At 48.8% G+C, this 19,329-nt stretch overlaps 1 protein-coding gene across 2 annotated transcripts in view; it reads right to left on the bottom strand.

Annotated features, from left to right (window-relative positions):
* Positions 1–19,329, bottom strand: part of SRGAP3 (SLIT-ROBO Rho GTPase activating protein 3) — a 253,632-nt gene that overhangs the window by 84,835 nt on the left and 149,468 nt on the right. For both annotated transcript variants that reach the window (XM_003785468.2, XM_003785467.2), the window contains exon 4: positions 6,883–6,945. In XM_003785468.2, the coding sequence (XP_003785516.1) occupies positions 6,883–6,945 (63 nt within the window). The remainder of the gene's footprint in view (positions 1–6,882; positions 6,946–19,329) is intronic.

Here is a 19,329-nt window from a genome sequence, read left to right as displayed (position 1 = left end):
TGTTTAGACAGAATCTCACTCTGAGTAGAATGCTGTGGAATCACAGCTCACAGCGACCTCAAGCTCTTGGGCTCAAGAGATCATCTTGCCTCAGTTGTTCTATTTTTAGACCGCTCTTGCTCAGGCTGGTCTCAAACTCCTGAGCTCAAGAGATCCTTCCACCTCAACCTCCCGGAGTTCTAGGATTACAGGCGCGAGCCACAGCTGCAGGCCAAATACTAGACAACTTTTAAAAAGGAAAGTCTTCCAGCTCAAGTGTGGAACATACAAAGCAGGCCTCGGCTGTGAAACGAAGGAGGTGGTTGCACGTTTTGCAGCCGAACTTTCTTAGGGTGTGGGCTGACCCAGTGACAATGGGGGATGGAGGACAGAGGAAAGAGTCAGAGCTGTGTAGGAAAATACCGAGGGCACCAAAAGAATGCAGGCACATTTTAAGACAGGAAAAAACTATTGCAATGATATATACTGCACAACAGATGATGAATCCGTGTCACATCTGACATCTGCAATTACAAGATGCTTAATTATAAGCGTCCAGACACTTCTGATTACGGAGAACTACACGTGAGACCTCCAGGATCTTCCCTTGTGCACAACACACACAGCACCACACGTCTCAAACTTACCGTGAGTGCGTGCAGTTATTAGGTGTGTTGGAGACTCTGTTGCATACTCATGCCTCCATTGTCGTTGTTACTTCTACAACATTCTCCAATTTCAAATGCCACTTAAAAAAAACAGTCTTGTGCTCCTCAAATGACAATGGTGCTTCTGCCATGTTCTTTGTCCTGCCTGTCATAGGATGACACTAGCCTTCATTTGATTAATGCCATCTTTTGAGCAAATGTCATTGCTACCGTGATTCAACTCAACTTCGAAAATCTCTTGAAGTACATAGACACTGTTTTTGGCACCCCCAGTATTTATGCTTCATTCTTTCATAAAATGACTTAGTACCAATGTTTGCCAGGCATTGGGTTATGCTCTGTACCAATCACCCTCCTCAGAATAATGCAGACCAAAGAGCTGGTAACAGCCCCACATGCCAGGGAGGGACTGGGCTCGGGAGGATTTGTGTGGCAGGGCCTTGAAGCCTGTGACTCTAAATCCTGGGCCTTCCAGTACACAAGGCTGCTTCTCCACTAATTAACTAAGACTGGGAGAGTTATTATAAAAAGGGGACAGAGCCAATTTAAAGAAAAATATTAAGTAAACCACAATGGGTCCAATGCCATTCATGGGTTGTACCTGAATGGCATTCTAGGAAGATACACATGGACCTGGTGGACCTGGGACCAGAACCCAGGTTCCTGGGCTCCCCATCTCAGGTTCTCTCATACCCCCAATCCCTGAGGATGGTCTTTAGGAGGGAGATACCTCTGCAAAGACTCACCTGTTGGCCCAGAGTGAATTTCATAGCCCTGAGCCCAGTGTACAATCAAATTAAGGCTTGAACCAGTAAAAGGTAGGGTCTACTCATTACTGCATTTAGGATCTACCTGTCACCAGCAAGTACTGGGTATGGACCTTCCTCATAGCCCTAAACAAAGTCTCAGGGCCCTTCCTGCAGCCCTGAGCCTAGAAAGCAGGCTTGCAGCCATGCCAAGGAGAGTGTAGTGCAGCACAGGGGTGGAGGTGGGGGTTGGGGTGGGGAGGTGACACTGGATATTCATTAGTTGCTGACACAACAGATACGTTTCATGATCTAGAGGTAAAATGAAAATCTGAACACATTTTTAGCTGAAGGATGAAAAGAGTGGAGTTTCTTGGTTGGTTGTTAGTTGTTTGGTTTGGTTTTGCCTCTTCTGGAAGTTTGGACCAACTGGTCCACAGTCTCAACCTCTGCCCTTTTTTCCACCCAGGCCAATATATGATCTAAGGCTCTACTGCGTCAGACTGATGCAGGAGAGTTCAGGGGAAAAGAGGTAAAGTGAGGCACACATGTGTGCGTGTGTGTGTCTGTGTGTGCTTTAAAGAGAAGAGCACCTCAAGGTGATGAGGACTGGGTAGAGGGAAGGCTTGTTGAGTGAAGAAATAAATGAATGAATGAACAAATGAATGAACAAAATGCCTGGCCTGCAGTTTCCTCTGCATCCTTCTTGGCACCACATGGAGACAAGCCTTCTCCCTGAACCGGGTGATGATGGACAGCCTTTACTACTTAGTCTCCATCATGGTCATACCCTGCAGTACCCCCTGAACAGGCCACCCCCTCCCTCCCTTATAGAACATTGAAAAGGCAAAACCTGAGGCTTACTGGAAAATCTTCGGTCTGCATCATTTGTTCTTTAGGTACCATGGTCACGACCCTGGCTGGGGGGAGGAAGGCTGTGCAGACTTGTATAACCAGACATGGAAACTACAAAGTGCTCAAATGGAATACCATACAATGAAGTGTGGGACTGAGGCCCTCAGCAGCTGGGTGGCCAGAGTGAACTGTTTGCAAAGAGGGTGCAGTCACTGCCGGCATTGCCGCTGGCACAGCTCTTCCGATTGTGACTCTCCAGCACCGCCACCAAGAGGGGAGTTTCCTTTGCCATCCTATGACTCTGGGCTTGGTTGTGTGACTTGCTTTGGCCAAAGGGATATTAGCAAATGGAAGAAAAGCAGAAGTTTGAAAAGAGCTTGCACATAGGGCTTTGCCCATGTGGGGCTCTTGTTTTTTTTTTTAAATTTTGGCCAGAAAATTACAACCATGGGAAGGGCCCCGTTTGAACCCGGCCCAAATTGCTGGCCCATCAAATCATGAGCAAATAAAATGGTTGTCACATTAAGCCACCAGGTAGTTTGTTATGCAACAATGGATAACTGATACAGAGGTCTTAAGCAAGTCATTTACTTCTCCGTGCCTCAATGTCTTCATCTGTAAAATGTGTGAGCATTGATTAAATAGTATATATAAAGTACCTAACAGAGTGCATGACACATTATAAGGACTCATTAAACAGCCACAGTTGTTAAGATTCTGCTTATTTTGCCAGTAGAGAGAAGAGGGTCCAACGGGGTGATGGGACTGGGCCGAGCTGGCGGGTGGTACAGCAGGAATTCAGACCCAGACCTATCTGTGATTAGTTTGCACTGCTGGGATGTCATATCGCCTCCCCGCTGAGAATTCCTTCTCTTCCTCTGTCCCCTCTCCTTCTTTAAGTTTTACCCACCTAAAGGCACTGAGATCAAAGATCACCCTGAGACACAGAAGCCCACCTGGACTGTCATTTTTTTCTCCTTTTTTTATTCCAGGTTAATATGAGGGTACATATAATTAGGTTACATTATTGGCATTTTTAAGGTAAAGTCCAAAGTCTGAGTTGTAGTTGAGTCCTTCACCCAGGAAGCGTGCCATCCATTCCTACATTGTACTCAATAGGTAAGACATTAACCGAGCTCCCTCCTCCTCCCCCTTCCTGAATTTAATTGTGTTTTTCTCCTGTGTGGGCCTAAGGTAGTTAATCCACTAGTTTCAGAATAGCACTGAGTGTGTGGAATGCTCACTTTTCCATTCTTGTGATACTTAAGAGACTGTTCTCCAAATCCATCCAGGTAAACACAAAAGATAAAAAGTCTCCATCTTTTTTAAAGACTGAACAGTATTCCATGGTTCACATACATCACAGTTTATTAATCGACTCCTGGGTTGATGGGTGTGGAGTGTCACTTTTCTGCATCCACCTCATTTCCTGTCCTCCCTCCCTCCTTCCTCCTCGCAACCACCCAGCCTCTCACCCACGCTCACTCCCCTGGACAGGTATGCACAGATCACTTCCTGGGTGCAGCGTGAGGAAGCAGGGCCAGTCCCGCAGAGCTCATGGGCAAGGTGGCTCCCCGGCAGGCCCCACCCCACCCCCATGTCCAGCACATGGAGGCCTGTCTTGGCCTGTGTCCTCAGTTAACACACTACTCTCACCTCTCTGCCCAGATTCAAAACTCCTTGCTAGCAAACCAGTTCCTTTCCTGTATTCACCCTGCCCACTTTCCCTCCTTCGCTCCTGCAGGCACCCAGGGAGCCCCAGAAGCATAAGGCTCCACCAGAAAGGAACTCTGCAGTGTTCACAATTCCCCTCTGTGCCCTAGTGCAGTGTGGGGGCCACAGCAGCTGGCCTCAAAAGCTTGAATTTAACTGAATTTCTGGGTAACTACTGAAGACTCAGTGTGCAGTCAACAAATGATCTTGTGGGGGAGGTGTTTTTGACACCCTGAGGCTCCCACACCTCCATATGCAGCAGGAGGAGAGAAAAGGAAAGAGTTGGGGGCGGAGGTGCAGGGCCCCTCCCTCTCCACAGCTCCCAGCCCCACCCTGGCTGCTTGGGCCCTGCAAGGCAGGCCTCCTCCTGCGGCCTGGCCTACATGTCTGACACCAGTGGTGTCTCTGCCCAGCTGCCTTGACCTGCAGCCAGCACAGGCAGATGTGCGTGGAGCACCTGCTGGATTCAGGCCACTGTGGTGCTTGCACACCCATGTGGGGGACACAGATACCACCATCCTCTAATCTCTGACAACTACCTGGCCCTATCTGGTCCACAAATGGTGGAAAGATTCTCAGCCCCATTTTTCACAGGTGCAACTGAGAGGTGAAGGAACTTGCCAGAGGCCACATAGTTGGGTTGGAATTGAGGTTTGGGGCCTTTGATGCAGAGTTTCTCAGCTAAGACCTGACCCGGAGGGAGCATACACTCCAACGGGGAGACAGGACGTGGACATACAAGAGATTTTTGTACAAGTGCCAAGGGAACCCAAAGCCCAGAGGTCACGGCTTCTGAAGGCAGTAGGGTTTGGTGTGAGTCTCAGAAATGAGCAAACAAGCAGAGGCAGGAGGGCAGCGAGGGGCACGGGGAACTGCAGGGGGAAAGAAGCTGAGGGACGGTGTTTGGTGTGAGCAGGGGGCCCCAAGAATGGGAGCCCAGCGGGAGGTCAGAGAAACGTTAGAGACCTAGGTAGGGGTGGCGGGGGGGTCCTGGGCTGTGGAGCTCAGGTGTTTGGATGTTGTGGAGGAAAATGATATCTTTAAAGAGGGGGCCTGAGGAACCCAGACTGGGGAACAGCCAGTCTAGCCCCGTCCTCTGCAGAACTCTGAGTAGGACAGTCCCAGCCGGTTATGAGGTTATGAGCCTTGCACGTTTAGCACCCTCCCTCCCCCCACGAGAGCATATACCGCAGCCTACTCCACACTCCAGGAGGTGCTAGTAAGAATGCTCATGACACAAAAGGAATAATAAATCTTCTGATACACCATGCCCTGTGTCTTCTTTGTTCTAAGAACACTTTACACATGGGAGCTCCTTCAATTCTCACAGGAGTGGGCGATGGGTATGGTTAGTTAGTCCTACGTGGACTTGAACCCAGACCTCTGGCTTCAAAGCCTGTGCTTTAGGCCAGGAGGCTGTTCAGGCCTCCAGTGGGCAGCTGAAACAAAGCCACATGTATCCTCAAGCACCAATTCTTCCCTTAAGAATGACCGAACTGGCTCGGCGCCTATAGCTCAACCGGCTAAGGCGCCAGCCACGTACACCTAAGGTGGCGGGTTCAAATCCCCAGCCCGGACCCGCCAAAAAAACAACAATGACGGCTGCAACCAAAAAATAGCCGGGCGTTGTGGCGGGTGCCTGTGGTCCCAGCTACTTGGGAGGCGGAGGCAGAAGACTCGCTTGAGCCCAGGAGTTGAAGGTTGCTGTGAGCTGTAATGCCACAGCACTCTACCCAGGGGGACAGCTTGAGGCTCTGTCTCAAAAAAAAAAAAAAAGAATGACCGAACTAAAAAGTATCCACAGGCGCGGTTTTGCTCCTTAATTTGGAATCACAGAATTGCAAGTTTCAACCTTCATCTAGGCACCCCCAGCCCAGTTTTACTTGTCCAAAGGCCCACAGCTGGGTGAGGCCCCTGTGGGGGGCCTTCTGACCCAAGGTCCAGGCCCTCCAGCCACTAAGAAGTCTCCTGACTGCTGGCCACACAGGACATAACATGGAAAGATGAGAGTACCAAAGGCAAGGGCTTCCTTGCAAGTCTGGCGTTCCTTCCCCTCAGACCAGGCCTTCTCAGATCCGATTTTAGCAGCAGAGTTCCCTCCCCCACCTCACATGCACTTTTAATAAGAAGCTTTGTAAGGAACCCTACATATCTGAAACATACCAGCTCTACTCTGTAGTGACTGTTGTGAGATAAGGGGCCTGGTTCTAGCTGCTGGGTCTACCCACCCCACTCCCCAGGCTCTCCACCGGGCTCTCCCTGGGGCTCTCCAAGGAAGCCCAAAGCTCCTCCAACAGACCACAGCACGGCGTGGTGTGCATTTGTACTGCTCACTCGCTGGCCTTCTTGGATTCTAACACCCATCTCAAGTGTGGTTAGATCTTAACTCCAAGCAGACAACAAGGTCTACTCCGGGCCAAGCTGTGAGTTCTAAAATTACCTGGTAGAGATCCCAAGAACAGTGTTCTGTTTTGCAGATGATGATGTTGAGACCCAGGCAAGCTGTGTGCCTGCCTGAGTTCCCACAGTCAGGAAGAGCGGCCTCCCCCAAGCCTGTGCCAATTGACTCCAGAACCCCCATCCCTGCCCTCGGGAGCCGCGCACACACATGCTCTCTCAGTCTCCACACCACTTCGTGTCATTTGCGTTCATGGGTTACCTGTCCCTAAGGGGCAGGTCATTTGACTCTCTCATGAACTTTCACAAACTAGACATGCCCAGGCCCCACCCCAGCTGTAAAGGGTCAGAAGCTGAGGCTGTGAGTCATTACATCAAAACAGGGTGAGCTGCTGTTACTCACAGCATAAGACACAGCAAGAAGGCGCAGGGGCATCTTGGACCTCAGTTTCCCCTCCCTCCTCCTCCAGCACTGATGACAAGGGACCCAATCCTCAACCCCGTCAATCCTGGGCAGAACTTACTGTGTAGAGCTCATTGGTCACCTTCAGGAGTTCCTCGTGCATCTGCAGGCCAATCTCCTTGCTCTGGAACATGGAAGAACAAATGTCAGAGGAGACGCACTATGCTGGTCGCATTTACCAATTTCTTTCCAACACAGAAAGGTCAGGACTGTTTGTGGTAGGGATGGGAAGGGGTACAGGAATCCCCATGAACCTCACTGACCTGGGCCTGAATTCTTCAGTTCATGTCCATGAAACGAATTCACAGAGAGGTTCCTTGCAAATGGGATTCCCTGGTCTTATAATTTGGAGACTCCAATCATTCCCTTCCTTAGTGACTCCCAGTGACATCAGCATATTAAAGATTCTGGAAAGCCCCACAGAAATCTTCCTTTAATGTTGGGTGTCCTGAACTGTGTGACCAGAGTTCCTTGGTCAATACTCATTACCATCTCATGACAGTGGGGCTTCCACAGAGCACAGTTTGAGAAACAATGACCTGGCATCTCAATCGCTCATCAGAGTAAATGGTAATTCTCGGGTCATCCAGGAAACACCCTCCACTAGTAAGTCAGTACCCTCCTGCTTCCCAAAGGCTCACTGGCACCCACTGAGGCATCCGTGTCCTGACTTTCAGGGCAGGAACCAGACACGGTACCCCTTGCTTTGACACCACATTTTAGTTCAGCCCTCCCTGTGCTGGTTCCCTGGCCCACCTAACCTCATCCCATCATGCCTGGATCCTGACCTGGTGGCAGGTCCACACTCTCAAGGGAACAGGAACAGTATGGATAAGCAGAAAGCCCCCAGAGCACAAGGCAAGAGTTCTAGGTTCTCAACTCTGCTGTGGGCCTGACTGGATGATTGGCCTTGGAAAGTCACTTGCCCTTTGAGCCTTACCGACCTCACCTATACAATAAAAACCTGAAACTGAACTAAAACTTCCTAATGCCTGGGCTGGGGGTGGCTGCTAGGTGCTACATGAGGAAAGAAGCAGGGGCTTCTGTGACTTCATGCATTTGCAGAAAGCTAGACAAACAAAGGCAGACAGATGTGCTCAGTGCAGAACTTTTCAGTGCCTTTAATATTCTTACATACATGGAATCAGGGGGCTGCTGTATGTATTACAATTTTGCTGACCACAATCCTTTTTCTGTGAGGTAACTTATATGACCATTCATAAAACAATGAGAAAAGTATCTCTAGGTTCCGACCAGCCTGAAGAGTTTAGGATTCTGTGTTCTTTCATGTATGATTATGTTTTAGGTAAATACTCTCTACTATGGTCTGAATGTTTGAGTCCCCCCCCCCAAAACCCACAGGTTGCAATTCTATATATTTTGCTCTGCCATCCTAAGGGCTGTATCTTCTTTTGTTCCTAAGATGCCTGCTGGTAGCAATTGGGGTTATATGCTTTGTATGCTAGCACTCAGCAGAAAAGTTAAAACTTTCCATTTGACCATATAATTCCCTTTTTCTATCCAGTTAACTCACATACTTACCCCTAGACTAACAACGTGTACCAGAATGAGTCACCTCAAGTTAGCATGGGGTCAGCTTCCCTTAAAGAGCTTGCCTGCAGTAATGAATTTCAAGGAAAATTCACAGCCCTCTTAGAAGTAGGAAGGGAATGAATGGATGGTGGGAAGGGAGCACCATGAGGACTCCCCATGTGATGATATTAGGAGGTGAGGCCTTTGGGAAATGATTAGGTCATAAGGGTGGATCCCTAAAAAATGGGATTAGTGCCCTTATAAAAAGGACCTCAGAGAGTTACCTTGCCCTTTCCACCATCTGAGGACACAGCACAAGATGCTCTCTATGAGCCAGAAGTTAGCCCCCTGAGACATCAAATCTGCCAGCACCTCAATCTTGGACTTCCCAGCCTCTAGGACTGGGAGGAGTACATTTTTGTTGTTTGTAAGAAGTCACCCAGTCTATGGAATTTTGATATAGGACCCCAAAAGGACGAAGACACTCTCCCTGGCTGTCCAGACCATCACATCAAGTTTCTGTGTTGAAGAAACATGGGTGTGCTGCTGTCTGCTCCCTGCCCAGTCAAGGCATCCAGCTCCCTTCCAGCTCCCTCAGCCTCATAGCTGAACCAGCTGCTGATGAGCAGAGACCAGCCTTCCTCCTGCCCCCAGGCAGGCCGGGAGCCCTCGTACCGACTGGTAGCTGAAGACGGCTCAGTATCATAATGATGTCTTCTCAGGATCCTTCTTCTTACCCTATAGCCCTTTCTCTCAGCTCCTGGGCCCAGATGGACAAGAATCACCCACCGAAGGTAGTCTTGGCTTCTGCTATACTGCTGAACAGACAGGAAAAAACTTGGGGGCCATTCCAGAGATGTGGTAGGCCTCCCTCCCATTCTGGGGACTAAAGGAGGAGGACTCAATCCTGAACCCCAGCAGACCCTGTGCAGAACTTCCTATGCACAGCTCACGGGGGCCTTCAGCAGCACCCTGGAATTTCTGGAGAGGTGCTCTAGAAACCACACCAGCTGTGGCCATCTCCCAGCCTCCACAATCCTTCCAAAGGAGCAGTGAGTGCTTCAGTTTCCCCGTGGTCCCTCCACCTGCCATTTGTCCCATCATCACTGACTCCAAATGCTCCGACATCTTCCAGTGGCTCCCTGGACCTCTCTCAGTCCTCGGACTTACCAATGTCTCTGACACCCAAGATGCTGTTTCTTATGTATTCATTTTTATGATCTAATTTTTAAAACAGGTAATAAATATGTGTTGTTAAAGAAATTCTAACAACCAGCAAGGTAAAATGGAAAGAATCAGTCTCCCAGGTTCCCAGAACCCCACTCAGAGGCACCTGCTATGAAAAATGTCTTCTGATACCTTCTGGAAATAGTCATGCGATGGCTATACCGGCACACACTTGGACATCATGTGTTCTCTGTCTTCACAGATGGGTGCACACCATACACACCTTTCCTTCCATCTTGCTTATTCCACGTAGTGAATGCCTGAGAGATTTTTCCATCCCAGGACGTGCTCTCCCATCCCCCCTGTTGCACAGGATCCCTTCCATACACCAGATGTATCAAAATTAACTTAACCAGGTCCTCAGGGATAGACATCTAGAATGCCTCTAGCCTCTTATTATTTCAAATGATGCAGTGAAAGGCCAGTCCCCTGTCACCATGTACACAGGCAGGGACCCTATCCTAGAAGGAGCTTGCTGGGCAAAGTCCTGCCTTCAGAATCCACCCCCAGCCAGGCCTTCCCAGCCCCTGCCCCTGCCCTGGCTGGATTCCCATACACTCCTGTCATCAGTTGCTACTTCCTGGTGACCTACAGCCATGTCACCATCTTTGCAGGCCTCTCTCTAGTATGACCCTGAACCCAAGTTCAAAGATCTGTAACTAGCTGTTGCAAATTTATGATCTAGATGTCCTCTCATCACCTCAACCTCGAATTATGCAAAGGTGAACTCCTGAACTTTCCTGCATCCCCTTGGTTTTGGTCAACAGGATAGTATCTCCCTGGGCTTGTCAGGTGGAAGCCTGGGAGTTGTCTTTGATGCTTTTTTTTTTAGACAGAGTCTCACTCTGCCACCCTGGGTAGAGTGCAGTGGCATCATACATGACATAAACCTCAGACTCCTGGGCTCAAAAGATCCTCCTGCCTCAGCCTCCTGAGTAGCTGGGACTTTAGGTGCCCACCACAATGCCTGGCTAGTTTTTCTATTTTTAGTAGAGATGGGGGTTTTGCTCTTGCTCAGGCTGGTCTCAAAGTCTTGAGCTCAAGTAACCCACCTGCCTCGGCCTCCCAGAGTGCTAGGATTATAAGTGTGAGACGCTGCACCCAGCCTCTTTGACACTTTTTAAATCCCTCCTCCTCAATCCAGTCTGCTGTTTCTTGCCTTCAAACTGCCCAATCTGTCGTTCTCTGTAGCAGGCAAGCTTGTCCCCCTCTTCCCACACACATCCATTCTTGGCCTTCCTACTTCCAAGAAAGCTATCAATGTGCCCTGGAATTCATTCCTTCAGGAGAGGTCTTCAAGGGAAGCTGACCTCATCCCAACTAGAGATAGCAGATTCTGTTACATGTTATTAGTTCAGGGGTGAGCGCGTGACATAACTGGATGGAAGAGGAGGATTTATAGGTGTGTGGTCAAGGGGAAAGTTTCAGCTTTTCTAGCGAGATTAGCAGGAAAAAAGCATGTGGCCCCAATCACTACCAGGAGATGTCTTAGGAGCAAAAGAAGGTGCAGCCTGAGGAAGGCAGAGCAAAATAAGCCTGGCTCCTTTAATGCTCTCTTGAGCACCTGACGGAGCTGAAAACCCAGAGTCTGCCTCCAGTGAACTTCAACTTCTCTGGCCTCATTAGGGTTTTCTGTTACTTCTAGCCAAAGCATTCTAAGGGATGCAGTCCCATTTTCCAGCACCAGTTCCTAGAGCAATTGCAACACCGCTGGAGACCCACATCACTTAAGCTGTCTCTTAACAAAGTCCCCGGTTCTTGTCTCTCTGAGGTTATAGTCGGTTCTGCACACCTGTCCCAGTGGAAATTTCTAGAAATGTATTTCATTGTGTCCCTCCAAAGCCTCCTCATTGCCTGCAAGGATCAAGTCCCACCTTCTTAGCTTGACTTTTAAAGTTCTCCATGATTACAGCAGGCCTAGTTAGACAGTAGACAAGGTGAATTTGGGGGCCAGAGAGACTGGGCTGGAGGAGGGGTTTTCAGTCATTTAACCCCCTGGCATCCTCATTGCCTGCAAGCCTCTTCACTGCCTGCAAGGATCAAGTCCCACCTTCTTAGCTTGACTTTTGAAGTTCTCCATGATTACAGGCAGGCCTAGTTAGACAGTAGACAAGGTGAATTTGGGGGCCAGAGAGACTGGGCTGGAGGGGGGGCTTTCAGTCATTTAACCCCCTGGCATCCCAGCTTCCCTGTCTGTACAGTGAGCACCTCATCATGTCTTCTCTGTGCTGGTAAATGAGCTTGCTTATTTACTCATTTATTCATTTGTCATTTTTCCCCCCTGCTTGAATGTCAGCCCCTTGAGGACAAAGAGACTTTCTCTCTGGTGGTAGAAGCTCAGACACCCAGATACTGGGAGTGCCGGGGCCAGACAGCCCTCAGCTGAGAGTGCCCTGCAGGGATGGCCTCAGAGGACAAGGTGACACTCCTGGGTATGGCCCTAACACAAAGACTGATCAGTGTGGGCCCCAGAGGCCTGCCTCACCCTGTCCCAACCCGGACAACTCTGAAGGGTTGTCCCATTTTTAGAGCTCTCTGCTGAGCTCGCCAAGGCTTCTATGAGGCTACGTGCATCCTAGCTTGACCCCCTACCACCTCCCCTGCTCTCCTGAGGCCCCTCCTAGATGCCCAACTTAGGTGTCTCGGGACTGCTTCCCAGGGTGCCCCCCAGCAACGTCTCCCTTCCCCATCCCCATATCCCTACAATGCTACAGAGCCTGCCGCATCGTGGGTGCTCATTAAAGATGCTTGCTGAATCAATCTATGAACAAACGAAGCAACAGTTCCTTAAGCCTTAGTGTCCTTATCTGTAAAACAGGATGATGTCATAGGATGCATGGAGTCTCCATGAAGTCCCCATGAAGATCAAAAGAAATAACACCACCAGCAGCACCTGGCACCATATGAGGCACAAACCAAAGTCCCTGGGAAATAGAGGTATAGGCCGAATCAACGCCCCTGAGCCGCAGAGGGCAAGGCTAGGAAGTTGCCCAGGGAAGGGAATAGAACATTGAGTTATCAGCTCTTAAGAATCTCCCAGTTTAGTGAAGTAGAGACAAAGAAGAACACAGATAATTCTAAGGGGGAGGCCGAAAGCGCCAGAAGGGAGTGCAGAGACACAGTGTGGGATAAAGCGACCCGGCGAGAATGGAGGGAGCAGCACTCCAGAGCAGCGGTTCTCAACCTGTGGGTCGCGGGTCAACCACCCTTTCACAGGGGTCGCCTAACATCAGATATGTACATTACGATTCATAACAGTAGCAAAAATTACAGTTATGAAGTAGCAACAAAAATAATTTTATGCTTGGGGGTCACCACAACATGAGGAACTGTATTAAAGGGTCGCGGCATTAGGAAGGTTGAGAACCACTGCTCCAGAGCCTTCTCATGGCACACAAGTGGCCAGACAGCCTGTCAGGCAGGAGGCACAGACGGGGAATAGTGACAAGACTGTTCACAAAGAAAGAAGCTCCACAACAGAGAGCAGGACACAAGCCTGAGGTGGAGGTTGGGCCAGATCACAGAGGTGGGAGGAGACCAGGTGTCCTGGGAGCAGAAATGGGAGCCACGGGAAGTCTGAGCTGACCGGGGAGTCTCTGACAGTTGAGGCTGGGGCTTCGGGGAGATGCGGACTCCAAGGTACAAACCGAATGGGGAGGGTCTGGAGGGCCGCTTCTCATGTTTCCTCGGCAGGACTGTAAACTGCCGGATAGAACCCGCCGCATCTCTCTGCTCACCCTGGCTGACCACAGAGTAGGGGCTCAGCAATAGTTCCCGAACTGTGCAGGACTCCAAGGCGTTATTTTCTCTGGCTGGGGTTGGTTTGGGGAAGGGAAGTGCTCTCAACTATGGTTCCAGAAACTACCGAATGAGGAACCCAAACCAAACATTCCACCAGGAACAGGAGGCCAAACCCTGACCATCTCCAGCAGACCACCACTCCCAGCCCCTCGGGGACCCAAGTGGCCATGTCTGAACACGCCTTGTCCACATTTTTCACATTACTTTCATGCCTCCAGAGGTCAGGAGCGGCAGGCTGCTTCCTTCATGCACTGGAAGTGTGTGGACCACAGAAAGCAGCAGTGTGGAGCCAAGGAGGTCCAGCCATGTTGGCCATGGTTCCTCTGGGCAGAAGGCGGTCAGCCAGTGAGACGAGGGTAACCAACCACAAGGGCCAGCACCGTGAGGGCAGGTGTCCTCGGCACTGCCTGGTTCCTCTGGTTCCTGGAGGTTCCTACTCGTGGTCAACCTCCCTGAGGGCCGAGTCTTTCTTTGTGGTGGGAGCAGTCCTGTCCATTACAGGATGCTTGGTGCACCCCGGCCTCTGTCCACAAGATGCCAGTAGCATTCCCTCCCCCAACCTCAAGTTGTGATAACTGAAATTATCTCCGGAGATTGCCAAATGTTCCCCAGAGGACAAAATCAACCCCCAGTGAGAAATACTTAGACCAAGGCCTCCAAGTGGCAGCTTCTCTGGCCTGCAGACATGTTTTATTTGGCCATTCAGAAAATGTGGATACTTCCCCAGCAGTTATAAATCAAGCTGTTCTCCTCAGAAGTCCTGATCATCAGCTTCTTTGGAAACACTGGATGGTCCAGGAACACCAAGACCCAGTGTCAAGCAGTTCCTTCAGATGGTGCTGAGCTCCCTGGCTGGCTACGGTGCCCAGCTTCTGGCTCCACCAGGCCATGTCACCCATCGGGGCCAGACTCCAGTGCGGTGTCTCAGGGGAGGAGATGGCCTCTTGTATCGCTGTGGTCAACTCCTCACTAGCTGTGATTCAGTCTACATAGGCTCTTACTGAATACCTAGTAGATACCAGCCTCAACTAAGCATGAAAGGCACAGGGCTGAACGAGACGTGGTCCCTGCTCTTGAGCACTGTCAAAAGCAGCTGTCATTTATGAAGCACTTGACAATTGTTGAATATTGACCCAAAGTCACTTCCGTGCATTACCTAATTTAAACCTTTAAGATAAGTACTACCTTAACAGATAAGGGAGGGCTAGAGGCTCTCAAGGGTTGAGTGATGCAACTTGCCCAAGGTTGCACAGCTAGAAGGTGGCACAGCCAGGATTCAGCTTTTGGTTGGTCTGACTCCAAAGCCAGCACTCATGGTGACTTACTATTGTCTGCTTCCTCAGGGCCTAGTATGAGATACAGACACACACACAGGTGAAGAGAGGCCATCGCAGTGCTGTAACAGGTGTTAGTCCAGGCCACTAGGCAGGCATGCCCTCTGGACACTGCCTACCTGTCCAGTGTACCTTCTCATCACCTGTGCAGGAACCTGCATCCCTGGCCCTTGCCCCCACTTCTAGGTATGTCTAATCCTCTTTGGCCCACCTGCCCTCCTAGGAATAAACCAATCACAATGCCCATCTCTTGTTTCTCCCTCCTCCTCCTTCTGATAACGGAAGATGAGAGGTGGGTGGGACTGGGTGGGCCTGGTTGCCTGGTCACACAAAATGGTCCGTCAGGCATGGGACGGGACCGACCAGCATGCTCTAGCACTGTGTCTCCACTGATTGGACAGGAAGCTGACACATCCCAAAGCAGGGCCAATAAGAATTCTTCCCCGGGAGCCTTCTCATAACCACACGCTCAGATCATCTCTTCTCTGGGGTTGCTAAGCAGGGACAGCAGGAGTCTTGCCCACTGCAGGAGACAGCCAAGGTTTTTCAGTCCCTAGAGGTAGTGGTGCCCAAACAAGATTTACCTCTGGATTTTGTCCGTTTATAGGATCCACTGCATTTTCATTTTTGCTTATTTGAAAGAATAATGACATCACCCATGCTTATGTCAATTTGAATATACCAAAATGACCACTGAGTAAGAAAGCTTTCTGGAAACCTTCCACCAAGCACCAGTTTTCAAACAGTTCCTGCAAAAGGGATAATTTCCCTTAAGGCCAGAACAACTCTGGCTTCACAGCATATAAAAGGGCTCTGTAAATGCTTACGGCTGAGCTCCCTGCTGTGCAAAAACAGTACAGGAACAGAGAGGAGTAAAAAGTGATTACCTCTGACCCTTATGTCTTTGCCAAAAATAATGAAACAAACATTCATTCATGTCAAGATGTGACCAGCTGACAAAATTTTTCTTGACATAACACAGTTCTGAGAGAAATCAATTCCTTTGCCATGAAAATCTTGCCCTGTGTGACTTGGTTTTATTTTCAAAGCAGGACTAATCATGCTTTGGAGGGAAAACTCTGGAAGACCTTATGGTAAGTCCTAGGACTTTATGAACTGTATTTGAAAAGTTCTATTTTTAAAAGGGCAAATGTCCATTTAACTCCCTCCTACTAATGCAAAGATGGGCCATTTCCAGTGCTGATGTTACCTTCCATGTCTGAAAAATGATACCACCTAAACAATGTTGGGTTTTAATGACAAGACTCCCCTCCCCTATGCATATGTCTTTTCATTGCTCCAAAGGAGACCATCCTAAAACAATACTTCTAAAAATGGTAAGGCAGAGATAGGCAGATAGAGGCCTTCATTAACTCTCAATTATCCGTATGTGGCCTCCTGTCTCCCTTAGTCCTGCTGCAGCCAGGCCTATCCGGCTTCTCTCTCTCTACTTGAATAGATGTTCTCATGTTGGGTTACTTTGGGGGACATCCCATGGTTTTCCTAGTTCTAGGGTTCCAAACAAAGAATAGGAAACAAACAAACACAACCAAACAGCAACAAACAAACCCTTTGTCTCTTTCATTCCTAAATCCCAGCCCAGCAGGTCCCATCCACTGCTTTTCCAAACTCTGACTTGTTTTCTCATTGAATCAAAAACTTGAGGCCCACAGGTGTTCCCTGTTTAAATATGTTATGTCTATAAGCACTGGCCATCCCCCAAAGCAACTCTGTTTTTATTTCCAAAGCAAAGGCTTATTAAAAGGTGTGTCTCAGAGGGATCAGGCTTCCCCAGCCTGTCCTGGAAGGTCAGCGTGTCCCTGCACACAGCAGCCCCAACGGCTACCCCCACTTGCATGTAGGGCTCTAACGACTGGGCTCCGCTCTCTGTCCTGCCACTACCCGCCGGCTCCAAACAACGTCCTTAGCTGAGTCTCTGCCCACCCTGTCACCAGCCTTGTTATTCTTCCTCTACCTCTCATCTTTCTTTTCCTGCTCATAAATACCTCCCTTATTTCCCTTCCCTTTCCAGACTAATTTATGTCCTCTGTTGCTATAACTCCAAATGCTGTCAGCTTCTCTTTTTTTTTTTTTTGTTTTTTTTTTCAAGAAGCTGGAATGCAGAGCCAAGTGTTGAACTCTTCCTCCTTAGCAACTGAGGGTGGGGTTGAGAGCCTGCGCGCATGCCGTCGGGAGCAACAAGGCCTGAGAAACCATCATCTAAGACAGCAGTTCTCAACCTGTGGGCCGAGACCACCTTGGGGGTCAAATGACCCTTTTCACGGACGTCGCCTAAATACATCCTGCATATCACATATTTACATTAAGATTCATAACAGTAGGAAAATTACAGATATGAAGTAGCAATGAAAATAAATTTTATGGTTGGGGGTCGCCACAACATGAGGAACTGTATTAAAGGGTCGCAGCATTAGGAAGGTTGAGAACCACTGATCTATGAGAACCCAGGGCTGGATATGGGACTGAAAGAAAGCAAGAAGGCCCTGGAGCCGCCTGGACATTTTTGGCAGGGGTGGCCCCTGATGGCCCCAGGAGCCCAGTGAGGGCTTCGGCAACCAGCCCGGAATCTACCCTGCAGCCTCTTTCCCTGCAGTTACTCCCAGCAGCGCTGTGGGACCCAGTTTCTGCTGAATTGCTTTAAATCACAGGCCTGAGGAAATCCAAGGGATGGCCGGCTGGCTGGAAACAAATGACCGGACGTGGTCAGGATAGAAGTTTTTGGATCTCTATGAATAATACTAAGTATTATCATCATAGTAATAATGCTTAGTAGCAATACTATTACTACAACTAATACTTTCCATTATAAATAGTAACAATAGCAGCTTTTGTTTCTTGATCTCTTAGCATGTGCTAGGCACAATCTAACTGCTTTATTAATGTTATGCAAGCAGTCCCCGGGTTACAAACAGGATAGATTCTGTAGGTTTGTTCTTAAGTTGAATTTGCATGTAAGCGGGAATAGGTACATTTACTATTACCTGTCACAGCCTCCGTTCAGGAGTGTGAGTTGTCTGCAAGTCAGATGTTTATAACTCAGGGACTGCCTGCCCCTCATTTAGAGCCTAACAGCAGCCCTGAACAGGAGACGCTATTATTGACCCTGCTTGAAGATTAGGACACAAAGGGTCAGGAAAGGTGACTCATTTACCAAAGGTCACAGAGCTAGTAAATGTGACATTCTCAACCATCCTACTCTGTTGCTTCCATCGGGAAAGCTAGTGCTCTAAGTTGGTTTTTTCCCCAACATTTAAAAAATAATCCTAAAACATGATACTCTTCTGCCTTAGTGTAGAAAGCATGCTGATATGTACAAGGCTCTGCTGTAGATCATCATAAATATCAGATATCATACTATGTCCGGTGCCATTCTGCAGAATCTCCTGTTATCCTCGACTCTGTCCTGGCCCCACCTTCTGACTTCCAGGCTGAGGTAGGTGGGGATGGTGTGGAATGTTGGGCTGAATCTCTGTGGGCCCAGAACATACCCACATACCCAGGAGTAATCTGTTCTCTTTCCTGACTATAGCCCTGATGCTTCAGCACATATATAGTTTTGCTTTGTTTTGCTTTATTTTTGCTGGGAGTTGAGGGAGGGGTGAGGCCTACGTGCCTGCGTGCATGTGGTGGGAAGTGACAAGGCCATCTTTCTGGAAAACACAATGTTTATAAAGTTGCTGGGGTTTGAGCCATTTTCTCCTGCTCTACATTATCTTTGAGGCAGCTATGAACGTTCTTAGGCCTGTTTATTGGATTCAGAACATTATTGATCACAGCTGAGTCACTGACCGGAGCCATCACTTTAACCTCCTTGTCATTTTATAACCTGATCTTCTGTTTCACTGGAATTGTTTGTGGATAGGATGTGAATGAGAATTGTGTTGGCATTTCAAAAAAGTCTCTGCACACATATTCACCCATCTTTCCAGTCATTCACCTATCCACCCATCTTCTTACCCATCCACATGTCCATCCATCCACCTATCTCCTCACTATCTGTCCATCTATCTATTCATCTACCCATTTCGTCACCTACTGTGTTTCCCCCAAAATAAGACCTACCCCCAAAATAAGCCCTGGCAGGATTTCTATGCATTTGTTAAATATAAGCCCTACCCCGATAGTAAGACCTAGTGATGGGTGCGGCTATGCAGCGAATCTGCATAACCACGCCATGCATTTTGGTGCAGAGAGGAAGATACCCCCTGAAAATAAGCACTAGTGTGTCTTCTAGAGAAAAAAATAAATATAAGGCAGAATCTTATTTTCGGGTATCCATCCATCCATCTATCCATCCACACCTCACCTTACCCTCCCAGTCTATCCATATACCCATCTCCTCACCCATCCATCCATCTATCCATCTCCCCTTCTTCTCACCCTCCATCCATCCATCCACTCATCTACACACTCATTTTTTCATCTATGCATCCATTTACCCATCAACCTCCCTGGTCTAGTCCTCATTCCCTTCCCCATTAATATGTATGCAAGTGCATAAATATGACAACATGTAACTGCTTTCCCTCAGTCCAGCATCTCTTTTTTCTTTGCTTTGCTTCTTTCTTTCTTTCTTTTTTTTTTTTTTTTTT

Source organism: Otolemur garnettii, unplaced genomic scaffold (assembly GCF_000181295.1).
Source record: "Otolemur garnettii isolate 467f Iridium unplaced genomic scaffold, OtoGar3 scaffold00015, whole genome shotgun sequence".
Lineage (NCBI taxonomy): Eukaryota > Metazoa > Chordata > Mammalia > Primates > Galagidae > Otolemur > Otolemur garnettii.
The sequence above is the reverse complement of the archived record's forward strand: the minus strand, read 5'-3'. Positions and strand labels throughout refer to the sequence as shown.